We start from the raw sequence: 21,806 nt of genomic DNA on the forward strand, positions 1-21,806 counted from the left end.
GGTGCAGCTATACACTGGGGGAATTACAGAGGGCATAAGACATATTGGTGCTTATTAGTTGGGTTGGAGTTTGGAATTGAAAGCAGCTTAAAAAAAGTGGGCTTTTAGTCTGGATTTTAATACAGCCATAGATGGAGCTTGACGTACCAAGTCAGGCAGTTTGTTCCAGGCATACGGTGCAGCAAAGTAGAAAGGATGGAGTCTGGAGTTAGCTGTAGAAGAGAAGGGTACATAAGAACATAAGATTTGCTGCTGCTGGGTCAGACCAGTGGTTCATTGCACAGAGCAGTCCGCTCACATGGTGGCCCTTAAGTCAAAAACCAGTGCCCTAGTCGAGTCTAGCCTTACCTGCGTATGTTCTGGTCCAGCAGAAATTTATCTAACCTTTTCTTAAATCCCTGCAGGGTGCTTTCCCCTATTACAGCCTCTGGAAGAGCGTTCCAGATTTCTACCACTCTCTGGGTGAAGAAGAACTTCCTTATGTTTGTACGGAATCTAACTTTAGAGAGTGCCCTCTCGTTCTTTCCACCTTGGAGAGGGTGAACAATCTCTCTTTCTCTACAAACTCAATTCCCTTCAATATCTTGAATGTTTCGATCATGTCCCCTCTCTGTCTCCTTTTTTCAAGGGAAAAGAGGCCCAGTTTCTCTAGCCTCTCATTGTACGGCAACTCCACCAGTCCCTTAACCATTTTTGTCGCCCTTCTCTGGATGCCGTTCCTCCTCAACGCATACATCTCCTGAGTCGACTCTGGTGCGGTCTCGTAAGGCATTGCAAAAACTTAAACACCTGGAACCTTCGACACCGAGTACTCGGCACCGAGCCCGATCTGTTCATGATTTAGATCTGTTGGGGGACTCTGAGCAAGATCCTCTTCTCGCTGAGGCTGAAGGTTCTACAGATGATGACTCTCTTCAATATTCATCTCAAGAGGCTCCTGTTTTGTCTGAGAAGTCATCTTTCTCTAAGTTTCTCAAGAGATGTCAGAGACTATCCCTCTTGAAGCTGATTCCAAATGTTCAAAATAGTTCCTTGAGGCGCTAGATTACGATCAATCAGCCAAGTAACTACTTTGGACTGTAAGCTTGCTTTGGCCTGCTATATCAACAGGACAAAGCCTCATCGTACTTCTCCCCAACTCTTCATCTCATTTGATCCTAACAAGTTGGAGCATCCTGTTTCCAAGAGAACGATTTCCAACTGGCTGGCTGCCTGCATCTCGTTCTGTTATGCTCAGACTGGACTGGCACTGGAGAGTCATGTCACAGCCCACAAAATTAGAGCTATGGCAGCTTCTGTAGCTTTCCTCAGATCTACTACCATTGAGGAACTCTGTAAAGCTGCAACCTGGTCCTCAGTTCATACATTCACTTCTCACTATTGTCTGGAGTCCTTCTCCAGACGGGATGGGCACTTCGGCCAATCTGTATTACAAAATTTATTGTCCTAAGGCCAATACTCTCACCATCCCATTCTTGTTAACTTGGAGGTCACCCATACATGAGAATATGCTGCCTGCGTGTCCTGGGATAAAGCACAGTTACCATAACAGGTGTTATCCAGGGACAGCAGGCAGATATTCTCACAACCCACTCACCTCCCTGGGTTGGCTTCTTAGCTGGCTTATCTTAACTGAGGGAACGTGTGCCCTACGTCGGGAGGGAAGGCACTCGCGCAGTTCGGGCTATCGGGAACTTTCTAAAGTCGTAAAGTGGCGATGCACTTTTAAAGTGGTCCATACCAGGGCTCCGTCGGTGACATCACCCATACATGAGAATATCTGCCTGCTGTCCCTGGATAACACCTGTTACGGTAAGTAACTGAATTTTTTTTCCTATTATGATTTGCAGTTTTTTTCTGTTATTCTATATTTAAAATTATAGATTGTGCACCCTCTTACTCTAGTACCATAGTTAAAGGTGGTATAGTAAGTTCAAAATAAATACCTCCTTTTTCCTATAATCATACCTCTCCCTATGCAACATAGCATCCTTATAGCTTTCGCCGTCACCTTTTGAACCTGTTTGGCCACCTTAAGATTGTCACATACAATCACACCCAAGTCCCGCTCTTCCGTCGTGCACATAAGTTCTTCACCCCCTAAACTGTATTATTTCCTCTGGTTTTTGCAGCCCAAACGCATGACCTTGCATTTCTTAGCATTAAATTTTAGCTGTCAAATTTCAGACCATTTTTCAAGCTTCATCAGGCCTTTCTTCATGTTATTCACACCATCCGGCATGTCTGCTCTATTGCAAATTTTGGTATCATCTGCAAAGAGGCAAATCTTACCCGATAACCCTTCAGTAATATCGTGTATAAAAATATTAAAAAGGAACAGGCCCAAGAACAGAACCTTGAGGCACACCACTGGTAACATCCCTTTCCTCAGAGCAATCTCCATTGATCACTACCCTCTATCGCCTTCCACTCAACCAGTTCTTGACCCAGCCCGTCACTTTGAGCCCCTCCAGAGGGCACTTATCAGACGTCTGTGTGGAACACTGTAAAGGCTTTGCTAAAATCTAAATACACCACATTCTAGCGCACATCCTCTATCCAATTCTCTGGTCATCCATTCAAACAACAATTCTCTAGTGAATCCATGTTGCCTCCGTTCCTGTAATCTACAGGATTCCAGAAACTTCACCATTCTCTGTTTTAAAAATGTTTCCATTAATTTGCTTTCCACAGAAGTCAGACTTACCACCCTTCGTCAGTCCTCCGGTACCACTCCTGACTATAGAAACTCGTTTAAAAGATCAGTCAACAGAGCTACCAGAACTTCCCTAAGTTCCTTTAGCACCCTTGGACGTACACCATCCAGCCCCATTGCTTTGTTTACCTTTATTTTAGCTAACGTCTCACGAACATAACCCTCTGAAAATCGATCAGGGTTTATTACTCCTTCATCCCTATTCAGGTTTGTCTTCTGCGGTCCCGCTCCTGGCGCTTCAGCTGTAAACACAGAACAGAAATATCTGTTAAGCAATTTGGCCTTTTCTTTATTAGCTTCTACATATTCCTCCCCTTCACCTTTGAGTCTCACAATGCCACTTTTGCACTTCTTCCTATCACTAATATATCTAAAAAATGTCTTGTCTCCCCATTTTACCGTGTCAGCTATTTTTTCTTCCATTTGCATCTTTGCTTTCCTGACTACAAGACCAGCCTCTCTTAACTTTTCCAGATATTTTTGCCTATCCTCCTCTTTCTGCGATCTTTTGTAGTTTATGAAAGCTAACCTCTTATTCCTTACCTTCTCAGCTACTACTTTTGAAAACCAAAGTGGCCTTCTTTTCCTCTTACTTTTTCTTACTTGCCTCACAAAAAGGTTTAACACCCTTACAATTGCTCCTTTCAGTTTTGCCCACCGCATTTCCACTCCTTCCAGACGTTTCCATCCAGACAATAATTCCTTGACATAAACCCCCATCTGAACAAAGTTAGGGCTCCTTTTATCAAGGTGCTCTACCGGGGTTAGCGCGTCGGACATTTCATCACGCGCTAACCACTGCGGCAAGCCAAAATACTAACGCCTCGTCAATGGAGGCGTTAGCGATTAGCGCGGCAGGCGGTTTAACGCGCGGTATTCCGTGCGTTAAACCCCTACCGCGCCTTGATAAAAGGTCCCCTTAGTTTTTTTAAAGTCTAGAACCTTTGCTGTTGAATGAGCCCTCTCTATACCCAACTTAATATTAAACTATGTCATGCAGTGATCACCGGATGTCTGATGATCACCCACTGTAACATCAGAAACACTTTCCTCGTTAGAAATAAACCTTTGTCAGCCAATGTATCTACAATGAGATGCTGAAAAGTTCTCAGCCCAACCAAGAAGAGAATGAGGTGGATAAGCCCAACTTACTGGAATAACAGACTAAATCAATCCTCCTCAATCAGATACAGAATAACCCATTCACTATTCTATTACCCACCATCCAAAAATGTCAAACGAAAAAAACTCTATGACAACTTAATAGCCTCCAAAGCAGCTAAGTTGGACAAACAACTCACCACTCTGTTATCTTCATCCACAGATTACAAAACCTTCAAGAAAGAAATTAAAACCATACTCTTCAAAAAACACGTTAAACCTAACCCAACATCCAACACTCTATAAACCCTTAGTACTCTCTAATTTTTTTTCTATTTACCAAACATTATCTAAAACCCATAATTATCCCTTAAAATTTTATCTCATCGTTTATTCTATTACTTCAAAGTTGAAATATAATTCTTGTTTTTAGTTTGGATGTAATCCGCCTTGAACCGCAAGGTAATGGCGGAATAGAAATCATTAATGTAATGTAATGTAATATGGTTCAATCAATGATCTGAAACAATGTAAAAAAAAAAAAAACAAACCCAAAGAATTTCATTTCTGCAAATTGACACTTAACAAAATAGAACCCTATATGTAAATTGTAAGCTCTTCCGAGCAGGGACAGTCTATAAAATGTACAGCGCTAGATACGCCTTTCAGTGCTATATAAGTGATAAATAGTAGTAGTAATTTAGGAGGCTGGTTGGTTGAGCTGAGAACTTTTCAACACCTCCTGTCCCTGTACCTCTCCTCCCCAAAGAACTCAATATAAGATAATTTCTCCATCTTGTCAAAATATTTTAAAAATAACTCTTTTAAACAGATAAAAGCTGTGTTGTACACTGTAAATATAAGCAAGAAAAATAAATACTATAGAAAATGATGACAGAAAAACAAGTCCCTGATTAGAAACACTTTTAATTTAACTTCACTGTATCAGGTGGACCGAAGAAGGCAGAAGATAATCCTTTGCAGCTTCTAAGATTAAAACGAAATCTGGCAATAACACAAAATATACTGATACACGGGCAGATTAAGGCTATAGAATGAAAGTGTACACCCCCATGCATATTTAAATCTATAATTATAGCTACAGAAAGACCATAAAATGCAAGAGAAGAGTTGTGGGAGGTGAGAGGAAGAATCTAGCGGAAATCCCTGCCTCTCTATGCCGGATACCAGAATGTTTGCTACTGCAGAAACACACGTACCCAACAACCCAAAAAAAAAGGTCAAGAGGAGAAAAGGAAAAGGAAAGAAGAGTTACGGGAAAGCAGCTGTGCTCTTCTGCAAAGCACATCTGGTTCAATGCTAGCAACATCTGCACTGGGAAACTGCCTCTACTCTTTCCCCACTACAATTAGCATTTCAAGTCTGGAGAAATTCGGGTGGGGTTAGGGTTTCCTTTCTTTTTCTTGTCGTAGCTTTGTTAAATCTCCTTCTTCGTGGAGGAACATGAAGGGAAAAATGCCTGGCACACAAAAGGAAAACATGGAATTGGTCACAAAATAAATTTGCATTCCTCCTTCGGCAGCTCTGCGGGCCTTCTAGTGTAAGTATCTCACTTCTTTTGACAGATAATCCTTTCCGTTTTCAGTGCCCGCAGTTCTCTTTATAGTTTATTCGTCCCTGGCTCTTGACATCTGTTTCTGGTTTTCTTTTCTTGAACTGGAATTATGGGGTTAATATTTTTAGTTTGCAAACTCCAGGGCCCTGATGCTGAACTGTGTAGTGGATTGAACTGTTTAAGAGAGAAACAGCACTGCTTTTTAAAATTGATTGGGAGGATTTATTAGTATTATTAGTTTTTAAAATGAATTGATGTTTTAGGCTAAATGTTTCTTTTATTTCCTTGTGTTTATTTATGTGTGGGTGGGTGTGTACAAAAAACTGGCCAGATATCAAGCTAATAGAGCTCTAAGATCATTTCAACCTGACCGATGTGAAATCCCAGGCCTGAGAGAGATAGAACTACAATCAACTAGAAAGAGAGCCTTTTCATATGAGGGTCCTAATCTATGGAATGCCATACTTTAAGGATTCATTGAAGAAATCCCCCTACCGTTCCTTCCGGAAACAATTGAAATGGGAAGGGGTAAAACGCGGACCTGGCGGATCTAAAACCACACATCCTTAAAAATTTTCCGTCGTTTATTGACAGATCCGCCTTTTAGCTTATTCCACTGCTTTCCCCGCACGCTCAGCTCTAACCCCCGGCTCTGCCTTCACTAATGGCTTTTGCTACTTAGCCCGATTGTCCCTTCCTACAGATCTCTCCCTCCGCGCCGATTCCGAGAGCCGCCTCGATATGACACTGGATAGTAAATAGCTGGGTTTTGGGTTTTTTTTTTTTTTTTTTTTTAATGTGTGCAAAAATCTGCAGTGCATCTGACCTCGCGGACCTCATGGATCTGAACTGCACATCCTTAAAAATCTGAGGTCTGTGCCACTTTTAGTCTCAGCATAGGTTATGGCTCTCTGACAGATTTCTATGACACTTTAGCTCTGATGGATCCTAATGCTTTTCCCTCCCTACGCCGAGACTAAAAGTGGCACAGACCTCAGGGCAAAAGTTTTGCCACTTTTAGTCTCAGCGTAGGGAGGGAAAAGCATTATGATCCATCAGAGCTAAATTATCATAGAGATCTGTCAGAGCCATAACCAATGCTGAGACTAAAAGTGGCACAAACCTCAGATATTTATTTTTTTAATTTTTATTAATTACTAGTGTTTAAGCCCGTTAATATTAACGGGTGCTAGTAAAGCCTCCTTCCCTCACATGTACCCTATTTTCAGCCCCAGCTCCAAACCCATTTCCCCCCCAGCCTCCTTCTCCCATCTTTTCCCTTTCAGCCTCAGCCCTCCACGAAGCAGGCGTCGTCCCCGTAGCACATGCCGTCCGCAGAAGAGGAGCAGAGCGCGGGGAAGAGGGAGGGTGAGCCTGTTAGAGCCGGTTCCTGCGCATCTGCCATGAGGTGAGCCAACCCACCGCCATCTTCCACTTTTGACGTCGTGTTCCGGACGCAGTAGCCGAGGAGCCAGGCCCCCTAAGCCCACGCTCCGTTACTGTTCAGATGCGATCATCTCTCTGTCTTGCAGCGGGCTTTCTGGCTCCGGCCAGACAAAGTTCATTTTTTAGTTCAAAGCCGACGCTGCGTCTCCTCTCTCGATCCCCGGCAGAGTTGGAAGTCTTCTCCGACTCTGGTGAGGTTCGATAGAGGAGCCGCGGCGGGGGCTTTGAACAAAAAAATGAACTTTGTGTGGCCGGAGCCGGCAAGCCCGCTGCGAGACAGAGAGATGCGTGGTAAGCGCGCATGCGCACTCTGCCGGCCACGGAACTACAGATCAGGCAACACGGCATTAAGAGTGCGCATGCGCGCTTAGCGTTTTATTATTATAGATAACTTTTTCACAAGTGTAACAACTTGTTTAAGGAAATACAGAGCCATAATCCAACATGAAAATAAATCTAAGTACAAACTAAGAGATAATAACAATCTTATGGAGATAGACCACAAACAGAAACGAATGAGGAATAAAAATTACCGTGAGATAAATTACAGGAAACTATTTAGGAAAAGGCTTAATACGTCAAAACCCCCCAGTTACTAATTATTTGAGCCAGACACTCCATCTCTGATAAACTCCTTGAGATCAAAAAAGGATCTTAGCTGATTGGGTGCATAAAAAATATATTTCAAACCCATATATTTAATAATACACTTGCAGGGGTAGGTTAACATAAAGGTAGCACGCGATTTCTTTGTCTCATCTCTCATTGCAAGAAATAACTTGCGCCTTTCTTGGGTTAATTTTGATTCCTCCTTTGTTTCTGTTTGTGGTCTAAGAAAGAGCTATTTCCATAAGATTTTTATTACTTCTTAGTTTGTACTCAGATTTATTTTCATGTTGGATTATGGCTCCGTATTTCCTTAAACAAGTTGTTACACTTGTGAAAAAGTTATAATTAATAAAAAAAATTTTTTTTTAAAAAAAGGACGTCAGATTTTTAAGGACGTGCGGTTTTAGATCCGTGAGGTCCGTGAAATCAACTCTGTTCCGCCAACACTATGGAACCCTATGTGATTACTTACCATAGTCTGCACTAGCCAGAAATCTACCGCCTGCTCAAAAGGAGGCGGTAGCGGCTAGTGCATGCGGCAATTTAGCACGCGCTATTCTGCGCATTAAGGCCCCAGCGTGGCTTTGTAAAAGGAGCCCTAACTGCGGCCTAAAATTAGGCCTGTGACGAAGGCCTTCTCCTTGACCCCAAACCTCTTCTCGAGCTCACAGCCCCATCTGGAGGGCCTCCGTGTATGCGCAATGACATCGTGTGTGCGACATCATAGCATCACACACGCGTATGCTCGGAGACCCACCAGACACGGCCCCGAACTTGAAAACCTGGACGAACTGTTGCATTTTAAAAATCAGTCCGGACATCCAGAAAATCCGTCTGTCTGCTAACCCTACATAAAGGTCACCTAAATTTCAGCGAGCTTTTGAGCATTTAGCCCCTTGTCTATCTTTCTGAAAAGTACAAATTATAAATAATTAAATTTAAAAAGCTTAACTTTTCTAGAATTTAAATTTGCTTATGAATTAAAGTGCTAATGATAGGACTGAAAATGGATATATTGACCTCTGAGGAGGACATTAGAATTGTCGACTGGCTCCAGGTCATTGGAGATGTTGATCCAGTCCAGGTTTTAAACTCCATTCCCCCTCCATTGCATCTGTGATGCTTCTAGCAACTGCTTCTCTTAGAAAGCAAAAACTACAAGTCTATAAATGTAATGCATGCGATACCAACTTTAACACCTCAGGTGTATTCTTGCTCCTTAAAGGTATGCACAGAGCCAGGACGCCGAAATCCTGCCACCATGCCCCCTCGCCCATCCTCCGGGGAGCTCTGGGGTCTGCACCTCATGCCACCACGCATCATGGTGGACTGCTGCATTCCTAATGGCATGATAGTGACACTGGAGTGCTTGCGGGAGGCAACGCTTTTAGGGATCAAGCATAATCTCTTCAAAGAAGCTCGAAAGTACCCTCTCTTTCACCTGCTGCAGGTATGTGTGTGAAATAATGCACCTGTTCTTTCCTCAGCTCAGAAAAGGAGAGATGGCTCCAGTGTCACTGTTTCATGATTGTCAGGTAATGCCAAGTCATCAGGAATAAGTTTTGTTTACTTCTGTATCTATGGACTTGTAATTCTGTTTTCTTGAGACCTTGTGCAGTGGGCTAAGAACCTAAGGAACAGGGTTTGATTCCCACTGCAGCTCCTTCTGTCTCTGGGCAAGTCACTCAACCTTTCACAGCCCCAGTTACAAACTTAAGGTTGTAAACCCACTAGGGAGAGAGAAAGTACCTGCATATAATGTGTACAACGCTGCGTATATCTATATCAATCATAAGTAGTAGTAACCCAGCACTAGAAATCTATAAGTGCTATGAGAATAAATCCAGCTTTAGTCTGTCCCTGATGACATAGTAACATAGTAGATGACGGCAGATAAAGCCCCGAATGGTCCATCCAGTCTGCCCAACCTGATTCAATTTAATTTTTTTAAATTTTTTCTTCTTAGCTATTTCTGGGCAAGAATTTGAGGTTGAGGGGTGGTAGATTCAAGAGCAATGTCAGGAAATTCTACTTTACGGAGAGTGTGGTGGATGCCTGGAATGCGCTCCCGAGAGAGGTGGTGGAGAGGAAAACGATGATGGAGTTCAAAGAAGCGTGGGATGAACACAGAAGATTTAGAATCAGAAAATAAAATTAAATATTGAACTAAGGCCAGTACTGGGCAGACTTGCACGGTCTGTGTCTGTATATGGCCGTTTGGTGGGGGTTGGGCTGGGGAGGGCTTCAGTGGCTGGGAGGGTGTAGATGGGCTGGAGTAGGTTTTGATGGAGATTTTGGCAGTAGGAACCCAAGCACAGTACCGGGTAGAACTTTGGATTCTTGCCCAGAAATAGCTAAGAAGAAAAAATTAAAAAATTTTAATTGAATCAGGTTGGATGGACCATTTGGGTCTTTATCTGCCGTCATCTACTATATTATCTTAGTAAATTTTCTTTATAAATCAGTTTTTATTGAATATATTAACCCCCTCTTTAATGAAGCTGGGTTAGGCTTTTTTATCACCGGCCACAGCGGTATTAGCTCCGGTGCTCCTAGGAATTCTATGAGTGTCAGAACTAATATCGCTGTGGCTGGCCATAAAAATGCCTAACGTAGCTATATAATACATTTCTTTAGCACTCTCCAGACCAGTAGAGGTTAACTTTACGATTGGGTATATATCTAATCATGACCAGCAGGTGGAGACTGAAAACAAAACTTTGGGACAGTATATCCTAGCTCCTCCTCTCTATTTCCCTCAGTCTTCTTTCAGTCTCCAGCAGGTGTTGAGTGATCTGTACCCATCTCCCTTGGTAGGGCTGTTGGAATTTGTTTAGGGGTTTATTGTCCCTGTTTTTAGCCGGACGGAGCTTGGACGGACTCTGTTTGGGGGTTCGTCCGACTTCGGGGGTGTCAAACCCGGCGGGTCACGAGCGGGGTCCCTCCCCCCACTTCCTCCACCTCCCCATATTTTTTTAGAGGAGCCTCAGCAGTAAGCCTTGCCCCCTAAGTCAAGCAAGGCATATTGCTTCGAGAGCCTGTGGAGTCTGTTCTGTAAAAAAAAAAAAAAAAAAAATCCTGAGGTAGTGCTGGTCTGGAGGGTTGTATCCCTTTAAGAAAACTGTATTTTACTGTATTTTTTCAACTAACCGGCACTTTTTTACAGCTAGGTCGCGTATGGAGCAATGAGCACTTCTAAAGGGAAAAAGTGCTCATTGTGCTCCAGACGCGAGGCACTCGCGGCCGGCCTGTGCAAGCGGTGTTCAGGCCGGTGCGGTGGAGGAGCTCCGTCGGCAGCGGCTGCAGGCGCCCAGAGCTCCCCGCCGATGGTGCCTCGCGAGTCGGCAGGGAACGGTGGAGAAGCCCGGTCTTCTCCGTCCGCCCACGGAGGGATTCCCCGAGCCGCCGACGGTCGGGTTTTAGAGGATTCCCTCTCAGCTGATATTTTGACAGCTGATGCCGGCTTGCCTGTTTTAGCGGCTGAGACTTTTCAGGTCTCTCAGCCGCTGCAGGCTATGGAGGGAGCTGTTTTGGCGGGAAAGTCGCCATCTTCTCTGTCTGGCCCCTCCATTTTGTCTTCCACCTCAGGTGACCTTCCCCCTGTTTTGGCTAAGCAGGGGCAGGTTTCTGCTGGGTCCCCTGCTGTGGCAGGGAGTCCCTTGGGACCCTCGGGGGGTTTTTCCCCTGATTTTTTCTTTTCATTATGCAAAGCCTATTTTCAGGCGGCTGGGGGTCCCGGTTGCGCCCAGGGGGTCTCGGGGGGTGGGGTTTCCTCCGCGCTCCCTGCGGCTTTGCCTCTCTCGTCTGACGTGACGTCCCCTCCGCCGCCTCTCTTGTCCAAGCGTCCGCGGGTGTCGTGGGACGAGGATTTGTGGTCGGAGGAACGTGTCGGTCTGGAGGAGGACCTGGACCCTTCTGAGGAATTCCAGGACCCTCTGGAGGGGACGGAAGCTGGCGGCGGGTTGTCGGGTTTCCCGTTCTCCAGTGACGAGGCGTCCGTGGTGCGCCTTTTTCAGAGAGATGAGCTGCCTGACCTTATTCAACAGGTTTCTTCGGCTTTGCGTTTTGAGGACGCGCCGCCGGAGACTCCGCGTGTGGGGGACCCTCTGTTACGAGGGATCCGTTCCGTTTCCCGCTCTTTTCCTATGCATCAGGATATTCGGGATATTATTCTTGAGCAGTGGAAAACGCCGGAGACGCCGTTTCGGCTGGCTCGCAGCATGGCTCGCCTGTATCCCATTCCTGAAGGGGATCGGGCTACGTTAGCTTCGCCAGTCGTGGATGCGGTGGTCTCGGCTATTTCCAAGCGGCATACCGTGCCTGTTGAGGGCGGTTCTGCCTTGCGGGACTCTGAGGAGCGCAAATTGGAGACCATCCTTAAGCAAAATTTTCAAGTCTCTGCCTTTGGGGTCCAAGCGGCTATTTGTGGGGGACTGGTCGCTCGCGCCGTGTTTCGGTGGGCGGAGCGGGTCTTGGATCGAGAGTCTGACGACTGGTCTCTGGTGGATCAGGAGGTAGCGAAGATTGAGATGGCTGCCTCATTCCTCTCGGATGCTCTGTATGACTTGGTGCGGATCTCGGCTAAGTCCATGGCTTTTGGCGTGGCCGCAAGGCGTGTGTTGTGGCTGCGCGCTTGGGCGGCGGATGCTGCGTCCAAAGCTAAGCTTACTAAATTTCCCTTTCGGGGGTCGTTTTTATTTGGAGAGGACTTGGATAAGTTGATTCAGACTCTGTCGGACTCGAAAGTTCCCCGTTTGCCGGAGGACCGTGCCCGCCCGGCGTCTCGGGGTGGTGCGGCCCGGGGGCGTTTGCGGGAATTTCGCAAGTATCGCCCTGGGCGTGGGGCTGCTTCTTTCCAGTCTCCGGGGTTTTCCCGGGGTCGGTTCTTCCAGCGCATGCAGCCCTTTCGGGGGGCCCGTCGGGGGGCAGGGAATCCCTCCGCCGGTTCCCCCGCTTCCCGTCCTGCACAATGACGCCTTGCCGGCGCCCCCCTTGGTTCCGGTGGGGGCCCGGCTGCGCGACTTTTTTCCCAAATGGGCCGAGATCACGTCCGATCAGTGGGTCCTGGAGGTGGTGCGGGACGGTTATGCCCTGGAGTTCGCCCGCTCTCTGCCGGATTTTTTCCTCGCTTCTCCATGTCAGACTCCTGGGAAGACGCTGGCGTTTCGCCAGACCCTTCAGCGCTTGCTAGATCTCAGGGCAGTAGTTCCGGTGCCCCCCCCGGAGTGGGGCACGGGCAGGTACTCCATTTACTTTGTGGTGCCCAAGAAGGAGGGGACTTTTCGGCCCATCCTCGATTTGAAAGGGGTCAACAGGGCTCTCAAGGTTCCCTCTTTCCGTATGGAAACGCTGCGGTCGGTCATTCTGGCGGTTCAGCCGGGGGAGTTTCTCACTTCTCTCGATCTGACGGAGGCCTACTTGCATGTTCCTATTCGGGCCTCTCATCAGCGTTTCCTGCGCTTTGCGATCTTGGGTCGGCACTATCAGGTCTGTGCGCTTCCCTTTGGGCTGGCCACGGCTCCCCGGACGTTCACCAAGGTGATGGTGGTCGTCGCGGCAGCCTTGCGGGCGGAGGGCATCCTGGTACACCCCTACCTGGACGACTGGTTAATTCGGGCCAAGTCGTTGCAGGAAAGCTCCCGGGTTACGGCTCGGGTGGTGGAGTTTCTCCGGTCGCTGGGCTGGGTGGTCAACCTTTCCAAGAGTCGGTTGGTTCCGGCTCAGCGTCTGGAGTACCTCGGGGTGCTGTTCGACACCTCCTTGGGGAAGGTCTTCCTCCCAGAGGCCCGGGTGAGCAAATTACAGTCTCAGATTCGCCTGCTTTTGGCGTCCCGGTGTCCTCGGGCGCGAGATTTCCTCCAGGTCCTGGGGTCGATGGCGGCGTCCCTGGACGTGGTGAGGTGGGCGCGGGCCCACATGCGTCCTCTCCAGTATGCTCTGCTCCGGAGGTGGTCTCCCCAGAGGCACGGGATGGATGTCCCGGTTCCCCTGCGAGGCTTGGCGCGCTGCAGTCTGCGTTGGTGGCTCCGGACCCCTCACCTAGTTCAGGGGGTGGGTCTGGATCTTCCGCAGTGGACGGTGCTCCTTACGGATGCGAGTCTCCTGGGTTGGGGGGCCCAGTGCCTGGGTCACTCAGCTCAGGGAACCTGGTCCACGGAGGAGGCCTCCTGGTCGATCAACGTGTTGGAGACCAGGGCGGTCCGGCTGGCGCTGTTGGCTTTCCACTCCCTTTTGTTGGGCAAGTCGGTCAGAGTCCTGTCGGACAATGCCACGGCGGTGGCTTATGTCAATCGTCAGGGGGGCACCAAGAGCACTCTGGTGGCGCAGGAGGCGGCTCGGCTCATGGTTTGGGCGGAGTCGCATCTTCTGGACCTCTCGGCCTCTCACATTGCCGGGGTAGAAAACGTTCAGGCGGACTTCCTCAGTCGTCACTTCTTGGATCCGGGAGAGTGGTGTCTCGGCGCCGAGGCGTTTCAGTTGCTAGTGCGTGCTTGGGGGCAGCCCCTGATGGATCTGATGGCTACAAGTGGCAACGCCAAAGTACCCCGCTTCTTCAGTCGTCGCAGGGACGGTCTGGCCGAGGGTCTGGATGCTCTGGTCCAACCGTGGCCAACGGAGGGGCTGTTGTATGTGTTCCCTCCTTGGCCATTAGTGGGCAGAGTACTGCTTCGCGTTGTTCGCCATCCGGGGCTGGTGGTTTTGGTGGCTCCGGATTGGCCTCGTCGTCCGTGGTATGCGGATCTGGTGAGGCATCTGGTGGCGGATCCTCTTCCTCTGCCTCTCGGGTGCGATCTTCTGACGCAGGGTCCCATTCCCATGTTCGACCCGTCTCCCTTTTGTCTTACGGCTTGGCTCTTGAAAGGGGCCGCCTGAGTAAGAAGGGATATTCCGACAAGGTGATCTCTACACTTTTGGGGTCCCGGAGGCTTTCTACCTCTCGGGCTTATGTACGGGTTTGGCGTCTTTTTGAGGAATGGTGCCGAGCGCGGGGAGTGGTCTCCTTTCGCGCTTCTCTGCCTAACATTCTAGAGTTTTTGCAGGATGGCCTGGATAGGGGCCTGGCCTGGTCTTCTCTTCGGGTTCATCTGGCGGCCCTGTCGGCTTTTCGGGGGCTGGTGACAGGTCAGCGTTTGTCAGCCATTCCTGATGTGATTCGCTTTCTTAGGGCGGCCAAGTTGCTCAGGCCTCCCATAAGGCCCTCGATTCCCTCTTGGGATCTCAATCTGGTTCTCTCTGTTCTAGTGCGCCCTCCTTTCGAGCCGTTGGATGGCTGTTCGTTAAAGGACCTTACGCTGAAGTCGGTCTTTTTGGTGGCCATTACTTCCGCTAGACGGGTGTCGGAGCTACAGGCTTTCTCTTGTAGGGCTCCCTTCCTGGAGTTTTCGAAGGAGCGGGTTGTTTTGCGGCCTGTTCCTTCCTTTCTGCCGAAGGTAGTTTCTCCTTTTCATGTCAATCAATCGGTGGTCCTCCCGGTCTTGGGTAGTCGGGAGGGTTCTTCTGAGCAACGTCAGCTGCGCAAGTTGGATGTCGGTCGGGTCCTCCATGCTTATGTGCAGCGGACCCGGGATTTTCGGAGCTCCGATCATCTCTTTGTGCTTCTGGCGGGGCCTCGTCGGGGGGCTGGCGCTTCTAAGGCTACTATTGCGCGCTGGATCAAGGAGATGATTGCTTCCGCTTATCTTCTGAGTCAGAAGCCGGTTCCGGAGTTTCTCAAGGCTCATTCCACTAGGGGTCAGGCGGCTTCTTGGGCTGAGTCGTCGCTCGTGCCTCCGGTGGATATTTGTAAGGCTGCGGTTTGGTCCTCCTTGCATTCATTTGTTCGGCATTATCGGGTAGATGTTCAGGCGCGTCGGGACGCGGTGTTCGGTGAGCGTGTTCTGGTATCGGCCCTTCGGGGGTCCCGCCCGTGAGAGGGACTGCTTTGGTACGTCCCAATCGTAAAGTTAACCTCTACTGGTCTGGAGAGTGCTAAAGAAGGAGAAATTAGGTTCTTACCTGCTAATTTACTTTCTTTTAGCTTCTCCAGACCAGTAGAGGTCCCCACCCTGTCTGTTGTTGTTGTTGTTGGGGCTGTTGCGCGGGCAGTTTTTGGTTTTTGCTGCGGGTTCTAGTATTTTTCTAGGGCCGGGGAGAATTGAAGAACAGCGGCTGTGGCTCGGCTGGCTTAGCTGGCGAGCTGTGGGGACCTTCTTCCTTCGGGAATTTCTCCTCTGCATTTTCCAACAGCATTTTTGGGTATGTTATTTGTTACTCCTTTCGGAGTATTGTTTTTTCTCTCTGTTGTTTTTCCAGTTCTTGGTTCTGCTTGGCTATTCGGCAGACTGAGGGAAATAGAGAGGAGGGGCTAGGATATACTGTCCCAAAGTTTTGTTTTCAGTCTCCACCTGCTGGTCATGATTAGATATATACCCAATCGTAAAGTTAACCTCTACTGGTCTGGAGAAGCTAAAAGAAAGTAAATTAGCAGGTAAGAACCTAATTTCTCCTTTCTAACACAGAAAACAGTGAAAAAGAAGCAAAAGAAAACAAGAGTTAACTTCCCTCCCCACCATTGTTTTGCTATTCTATGACATTAGTTAAGGATTAAGCCAGATTTTGAAGAGCAAAGAGTATCCAGTTGCTCAACTTATTAAACTGTCTTCTGGGGCTTTTGACACCTCTTAAACTTGAATATTTGGGCTGTTGGTGCCTCATTGATTTGACCAGTTGGGTTCATTGGGCCGTTGACGCCTTTTTGCACTGTTGACAATTTGCTTCTCAGCAGCTGCCTCTCTCCTGGGCTGTGGAAATTCATTTATACCTGTTCATCATTTGTCTCCATTGTCGACCCATTGCCTCGCTGCCCTCAGGATGAGTCTTCGTACATTTTTGTTGGCGTGACACAAGAGGCAGAGAGGGAGGAATTTTATGATGAGACTCGTCGGCTCTGTGACCTGAGGCTCTTCCAGCCTATCCTGAAGGTGATTGAGCCTGTGGGGAATCGGGAAGAGAAAATTCTCAACCGGGAGATTGGTGAGTGCCAGGAACGGAGGCCCATAGTCTTTAAACAGTGCCTTAAGTTGGGCGCCAACTTAAGTGGAAAACGCCATTTTAAAACAATTGAAATCATTTTTTTAAAAACGTACTGGCTCCTGCATTGTGGCTATGAAGGCGCTGTGTGATACCTAATGCCACTGTTGACGTGGCTAGTGCCAGAAGTGAAATCAGGCATTGTAAAGTGCCTCCGAAGCTGCAGTTCATGTGAAAGGTAAGTGCCAGAAATGTAAACCTTTAAAACCCTGGCCTTTAGTAAAATCTGGACCCCAAGACCCACCCCCCCCAGTTCCGCCCTAATCCTGACCTAGCCCCGCAGCTGCCTACTCTCGTCAACCGGTGTGATGAATGCTCTGCACTGCTCCCAACACTCATAGAGTTCCTATGAGAGTGGGAAGCAGCATGCCAGCCTGCGCTATAAACCGCATTTGCGGTTTTGTAAAAAAAAAAAAAGGGGGGTAAGTGAGTAACAATAAAAACATACACAGTTAAAAAAATTAAAAACAAACCCATACAACAACATAGTAGACCAAAAATTAACTTATTTTCTTATGTTCTCTCTCCACTTATTTCCTTTCTTTCTCTGTTTAATTCCTTTTCTTCCCTCTGACTCTCTCTGTTGCCCTCTTTGCGTTTTCTTTCTTTTTTTTTTTTTTTTACCAGGCTTTGCTATCGGCATGCCTATATGTGAATTTGAAATGGTAAAGGACCCCGAGGTGCAAGAATTCCGACGCAACATTCTGAGCGTCTGCAAAGAGGCCTTGGACCTGCGGGAAGCAAGTGGACCTCACAGCCAGGCTTTGTATGTGTATCCACCCAATGTAGAGTCTACACCCGAACTTCCAAAACACATCTACAACAAACTGGATAAAGGTGAGGCATACCTGTTCCTACCACAATCTCCTCTTCCGTAACTCATCTCACTCCCTCTGCTATGGGATTACTATCTCTCTGCAACTGCTATGCATCCTTTTGCATATTTCTGCAATGACCCTCAGTCTCTCTACATTCTACTTCAGAAAGTAGAAAGTAGAATCAGAAAATAATATTAAATATTGAACTAGGCCAGTTACCAGGCAGACTTGCACGGTCTGTGTCTGTGTATGGCCGTTTGGTGGAGGATGGGCAGGGGAGGGCTTCAATGGCTGGGAAGGTGTAGATGGGCTGGATAATAGCTAAGAAAAAAAATTTAAATTGAATCAGGTTGGGCAGACTGGATGGACCATTCGGGTCTTTATCTGCCGTCATCTACTATGTTAATTGCAGTCCTGCCCTCAGTCTCTCTGCATTCTCCTTGCAGTCTTGCCAAAATCTCTCAACTTTTTCTCATCCTTTTTCAAATCTTTTGCAGTTCTCTGCATGCAAAAGAAATCTCTCTGCACAATTCCTGCCACACCTCCAGGGTGTGCAAGTTCTCTGCAAACTTTTCACAAGTGTTCTGGTGTCTTTCCACAATTCCTCTACAGTTGTTCAACAATCCCTTGGAAAATTAAGGCACCTGCAAACTTTTCAAAATGCAGCTATTCGCTTACTAGGTAGGATTCATTTTAGAGAACATGTTAACCCATTGTTTTTAAGATTTCTTTGGTTGCCTGCGAAGTACGGAGTAGCTTTTAAAATATTGGTATTGGCTCATATGAGGGGCCGCTGAAAAGTTCTCAGCCCAACCAAGAAGAGAGTGATGTGGAGCCATGAAACTTACAAGTTATTCCACACTTCTCTAGACACTTTTCGTTTCATATCATTGAAATGAAAAGTATCAAGAAAAGTGTGGAATAACTTGTAAGTTTCATGGCTCCACATCACTCTCTTCTTGGTTGGGCTGAGAACTTTTCAGTGGCCCCTCATAGAGCATTGTTGGAATTAGAGCCTCCATATATTTCAGCACTGGCAATGCTATATGTCCCTGGCAGATTTCTCAGATCATTGAATGACAAAAGAATGCTTATGTCACATATTTCTAGAGCATGTCTTGCATCTACTAGGGACTGCACATTTGTTTATCTAGCACCGACATTATGGAATAGCCTGACTATAGAATTACGAAAAGAAGAAACTTTTGGAGAATTTTAAAAAGAAGCTTAAGGCATACTGTTTTCGATTGGCTTTTCTTTGTGATTAAAAAGACTGAACTCCAGAGATGTTTATAATGGATCTTATTTTGTGTGATTGGATGTGAACTTTTCTATCTTAATAGAATTCTTTTCAATTTTATTACTTATTGATTATTTTGGAAACTGCTTTGTTATGTTAATCAGGTTTTCTATTCTGCCTTTAACTATTCAGTTCAAGGTTGGATTGTATTACAAGAGGTTGGGTCAGTTACCCAGGAAGTTACAATGGACAGTTTGACACAGACATTCAATAGGGTTGCTAGAACAGGTAGATCAGTACAATTATCAATACAGTTAGGTCATATTTACAAATATATAGCTACAAGTACAAGTAAGTCATTGATGATTCGTCATTACGTCTCAGGGCTTGCATTAGGCAGTTTACAATTATCATTTTGGTTACTTCAAGGTTTGCTCCCTGTCTTGGTACAGAAATGCTTTTAAAAACTTTCTGACCTGAGATAGTGGTCACAGGATCGTAGTGTAAGTGGTGGTTGATCTTGTACTTTAGCTAGGCAGTGTTTCGACACCTACCGTCTTCAGGAGCTGTGTTTGCAAGGCTCACCAACAATACAAACTAATTCACATACGTTCCCTTTCATTCACACTAAAACCTCACCAAAATCTTTAAAACACCTTTCACCTACCAGTAAACTAAAGATTTTGGTAAGGTTTTAGTGTGAATGAAAGGGAATGTATGTGAATTAGTTTGTATCGTAGGTGAAGTTGTGATGTTGGTGAGCCTTGCAAACACAGTTCCTGAAGACACCAGGTGGCGAAACACAGTTTTGTGTTGAGCTGAATGCTTTTTTGAATTGAAGCAGGACCATCATGAGGACAGAGAGGCCTGCCGATTGTGTTTAAGAAACTGTGATTTTCATGTGTGAAGGTAATTTTGGAATTGTAGAAACTGTGTGATGGTCTCAGTTTTAAGTTCCTGATGATGCCTTAGGGTGAAACATAGAACTGTGTCGAGCTAAAATGTTTTCAAAGATCAAGTTTGATTGAATGAGAGTGGAGGCAAATCCAGTAAACAATGGCGTGCAGAAGATAAACAATTGATAACTGATACAGATAAGAAGATTAGGCACTGAATATAGTGTTTTATTGAAGGGATGAACTTTTCATGAATTTTAACTTTTTCTATGTATCGGATAGATTGAGAGGGCTTCACTGTTTGGGAGAACAATTGTATGCATGTTTAGTATGAAATAATGTTATAATATGTTTTAAAGGTTTTGATGGTGCTATATTATTATAATAAATGATGAATTATTTATTAGCATAAAAAGTAGTGTGAAGTATAGCTCTTATTTGTGTATTTTGTTTATGTATTAAGTAGAGCTATTAAAAAGTCTTTTAAGTCCTGGTGGGTTAATTAATATGCATATTCATTAGGGATATTTAGAAAACCTGACTGGCTGGGGGGTCCCCCGGGACAGGGTTGGGAACCACTGGTTTAGAGGATGAAGAACTTTTGTGTACAAAAGAGGAATGGGACTTGGGTGTGATTGTATGTAATGATCTTAAGGTGGCCAGATAGGTACAAAAGGCAATGACAATGTCTCAGTTCCACTGATAGCCAAAGTAGGGGCATAACCCTTAACAGAACAGGAACAATGTACAGCTCATACTCAGCACTGTTCCAACTGCATGCTCACTTTTCCAAAAGTAGCAATAAGAAGTAGATGTGCATTCTAAGCTTTGCATTTTAATATTTCTTATCTCCTTGTTCTTCTGTGCCACTTATCAAGCATGGTTGGGTAGGGTTACCATATGGCTCCAGAAAAAAGAGGACGGATTGAGACATCTGGGGTTTACTTCCATTTGGAAATTAACCCCGGATGTCTCAATCCGTCCTCCTTTTCTGGCACCATATTGTAACCCTATGCATGGATGCGTAAGTTTCATGTCAAGTTTTTATTAAAGTTTGATAATGTCGCTTATCCAACTTCTAAGCGAGATACAGATTAAAATATGGGGAAAACAGATAAAAATAAAAGAAATTAAAGAGAGCAAAAAACAATATTAATCAAATGGCGTAACTAGACAGGAACATCAACAAAGACATTACAGGAAACAGAAGGGAAGATAATCCAGCTTTTTTTTCTTCTATGCTCTCTTTCTTATGTACTCAAGTCTTAATTACATGTGAACCGAGTTGAGCTCCGTTGAGAGATGACCTATATATAAATTGAAGACTAGATTAGATAAATTAGATTAGAAAAAGGATAAGAAACAAACAAGGTTGAAATGATAGGTAAGGGACGCTGAAACTTGCTTCTTTAAATGAGAAACTAAAATGAAATTTGGGTTTAAATGCTGAAGGCATCCTTAAATAAATGGCTCTTAAGTTGGCCTTTAAAGTGAATTATATTATTTTTGAATGGAATAGAGAGGAATGGCCAGTAGGAAAAAGGAGGTATTGATGCTCCTGTATAAGACTCTGGTGAGACCTCGTTTAGAATATTGTGTACAATTCTGGAGGCTGCACCTTCAAAAAGATATAAAAAGGATGGAGTCAGTCCAGAGGAAGGCTACTAAAATGGTGCGTGGTCTACATCATAAGGCATATGGGGACAGACTTAAAGATCTCAATCTGTATACTTTGGAGGAAAGGCGGGAGAGGGGAGATATGATAGAGATGTTTAAATATCTACGTGGCATAAATGTGCATGAGTTGAGTCTCTTTCATTTGAAAGGAAGCTCTGAAAAGAGAGGGCAAAGGATGACGTTAAAAGGTGATAGGCTTCGGAGAAATCTGAGGAAATACTTTAACTTTCCCGCATGAGCAGCATCACCAACTTGCTGCCCACATCATTTCTCCCTCTGACATCACTTCCTAGACGTGGGACCCAGAAGTGATGTCAGAGGGAGAGCCAATGCTGGCGTGAGCAGCAGGCTGGAGTTGCTGCTTGCACCGGCGAAGAGCTAGACATATGGTGGGGTCGCTCTTCTTTAATCCTTTTCTAGTGCCACTATATCTTTATGAGATAAGGAGACCAGAACTGAACGCACTACTCAAGGTGCGGTCACTCCATTGACCGATACAGAGGCATTATAACATTCCTAATCTTATTTACCATCCCTTCTTTTAATAATTCCTAGCATCTTGTTGCTTTTTTGTCTACCGCCATACATTGGGCGGAATGTTTCAGCGTATTGTCTATGATGACTCCCAGGTGGACCCTAGCATCCGGTGACTATGATT

General features: G+C 46.0%; 1 protein-coding gene across 10 annotated transcripts in view; it reads left to right on the top strand.

Moving 5' to 3' along the window:
• Window positions 1-4,665: 4,665 nt before the first annotated feature.
• LOC117350584 (phosphatidylinositol 4,5-bisphosphate 3-kinase catalytic subunit alpha isoform-like) overlaps window positions 4,666-21,806 on the top strand; it is a 75,756-nt gene continuing 58,615 nt past the window's right edge. For 3 of the 10 annotated variants that reach the window (XM_033924933.1, XM_033924937.1, XM_033924940.1), the window contains exons 1-4: window positions 4,669-5,378; window positions 8,674-8,898; window positions 16,298-16,460; window positions 17,145-17,354. In XM_033924933.1, the coding sequence (XP_033780824.1) occupies window positions 8,710-8,898; window positions 16,298-16,460; window positions 17,145-17,354 (562 nt within the window). In that variant the 5' untranslated portion in view covers window positions 4,669-5,378; window positions 8,674-8,709. Of the gene's footprint in view, window positions 5,379-6,617; window positions 6,802-8,673; window positions 8,899-16,297; window positions 16,461-17,144; window positions 17,355-21,806 lie in introns of those variants that run through there. The other 7 variants (XM_033924939.1, XM_033924942.1, XM_033924943.1 and 4 more) reach the window with 6 other exon arrangements.

This window comes from Geotrypetes seraphini, chromosome 16 (assembly GCF_902459505.1).
Source record: "Geotrypetes seraphini chromosome 16, aGeoSer1.1, whole genome shotgun sequence".
NCBI lineage: Eukaryota > Metazoa > Chordata > Amphibia > Gymnophiona > Dermophiidae > Geotrypetes > Geotrypetes seraphini.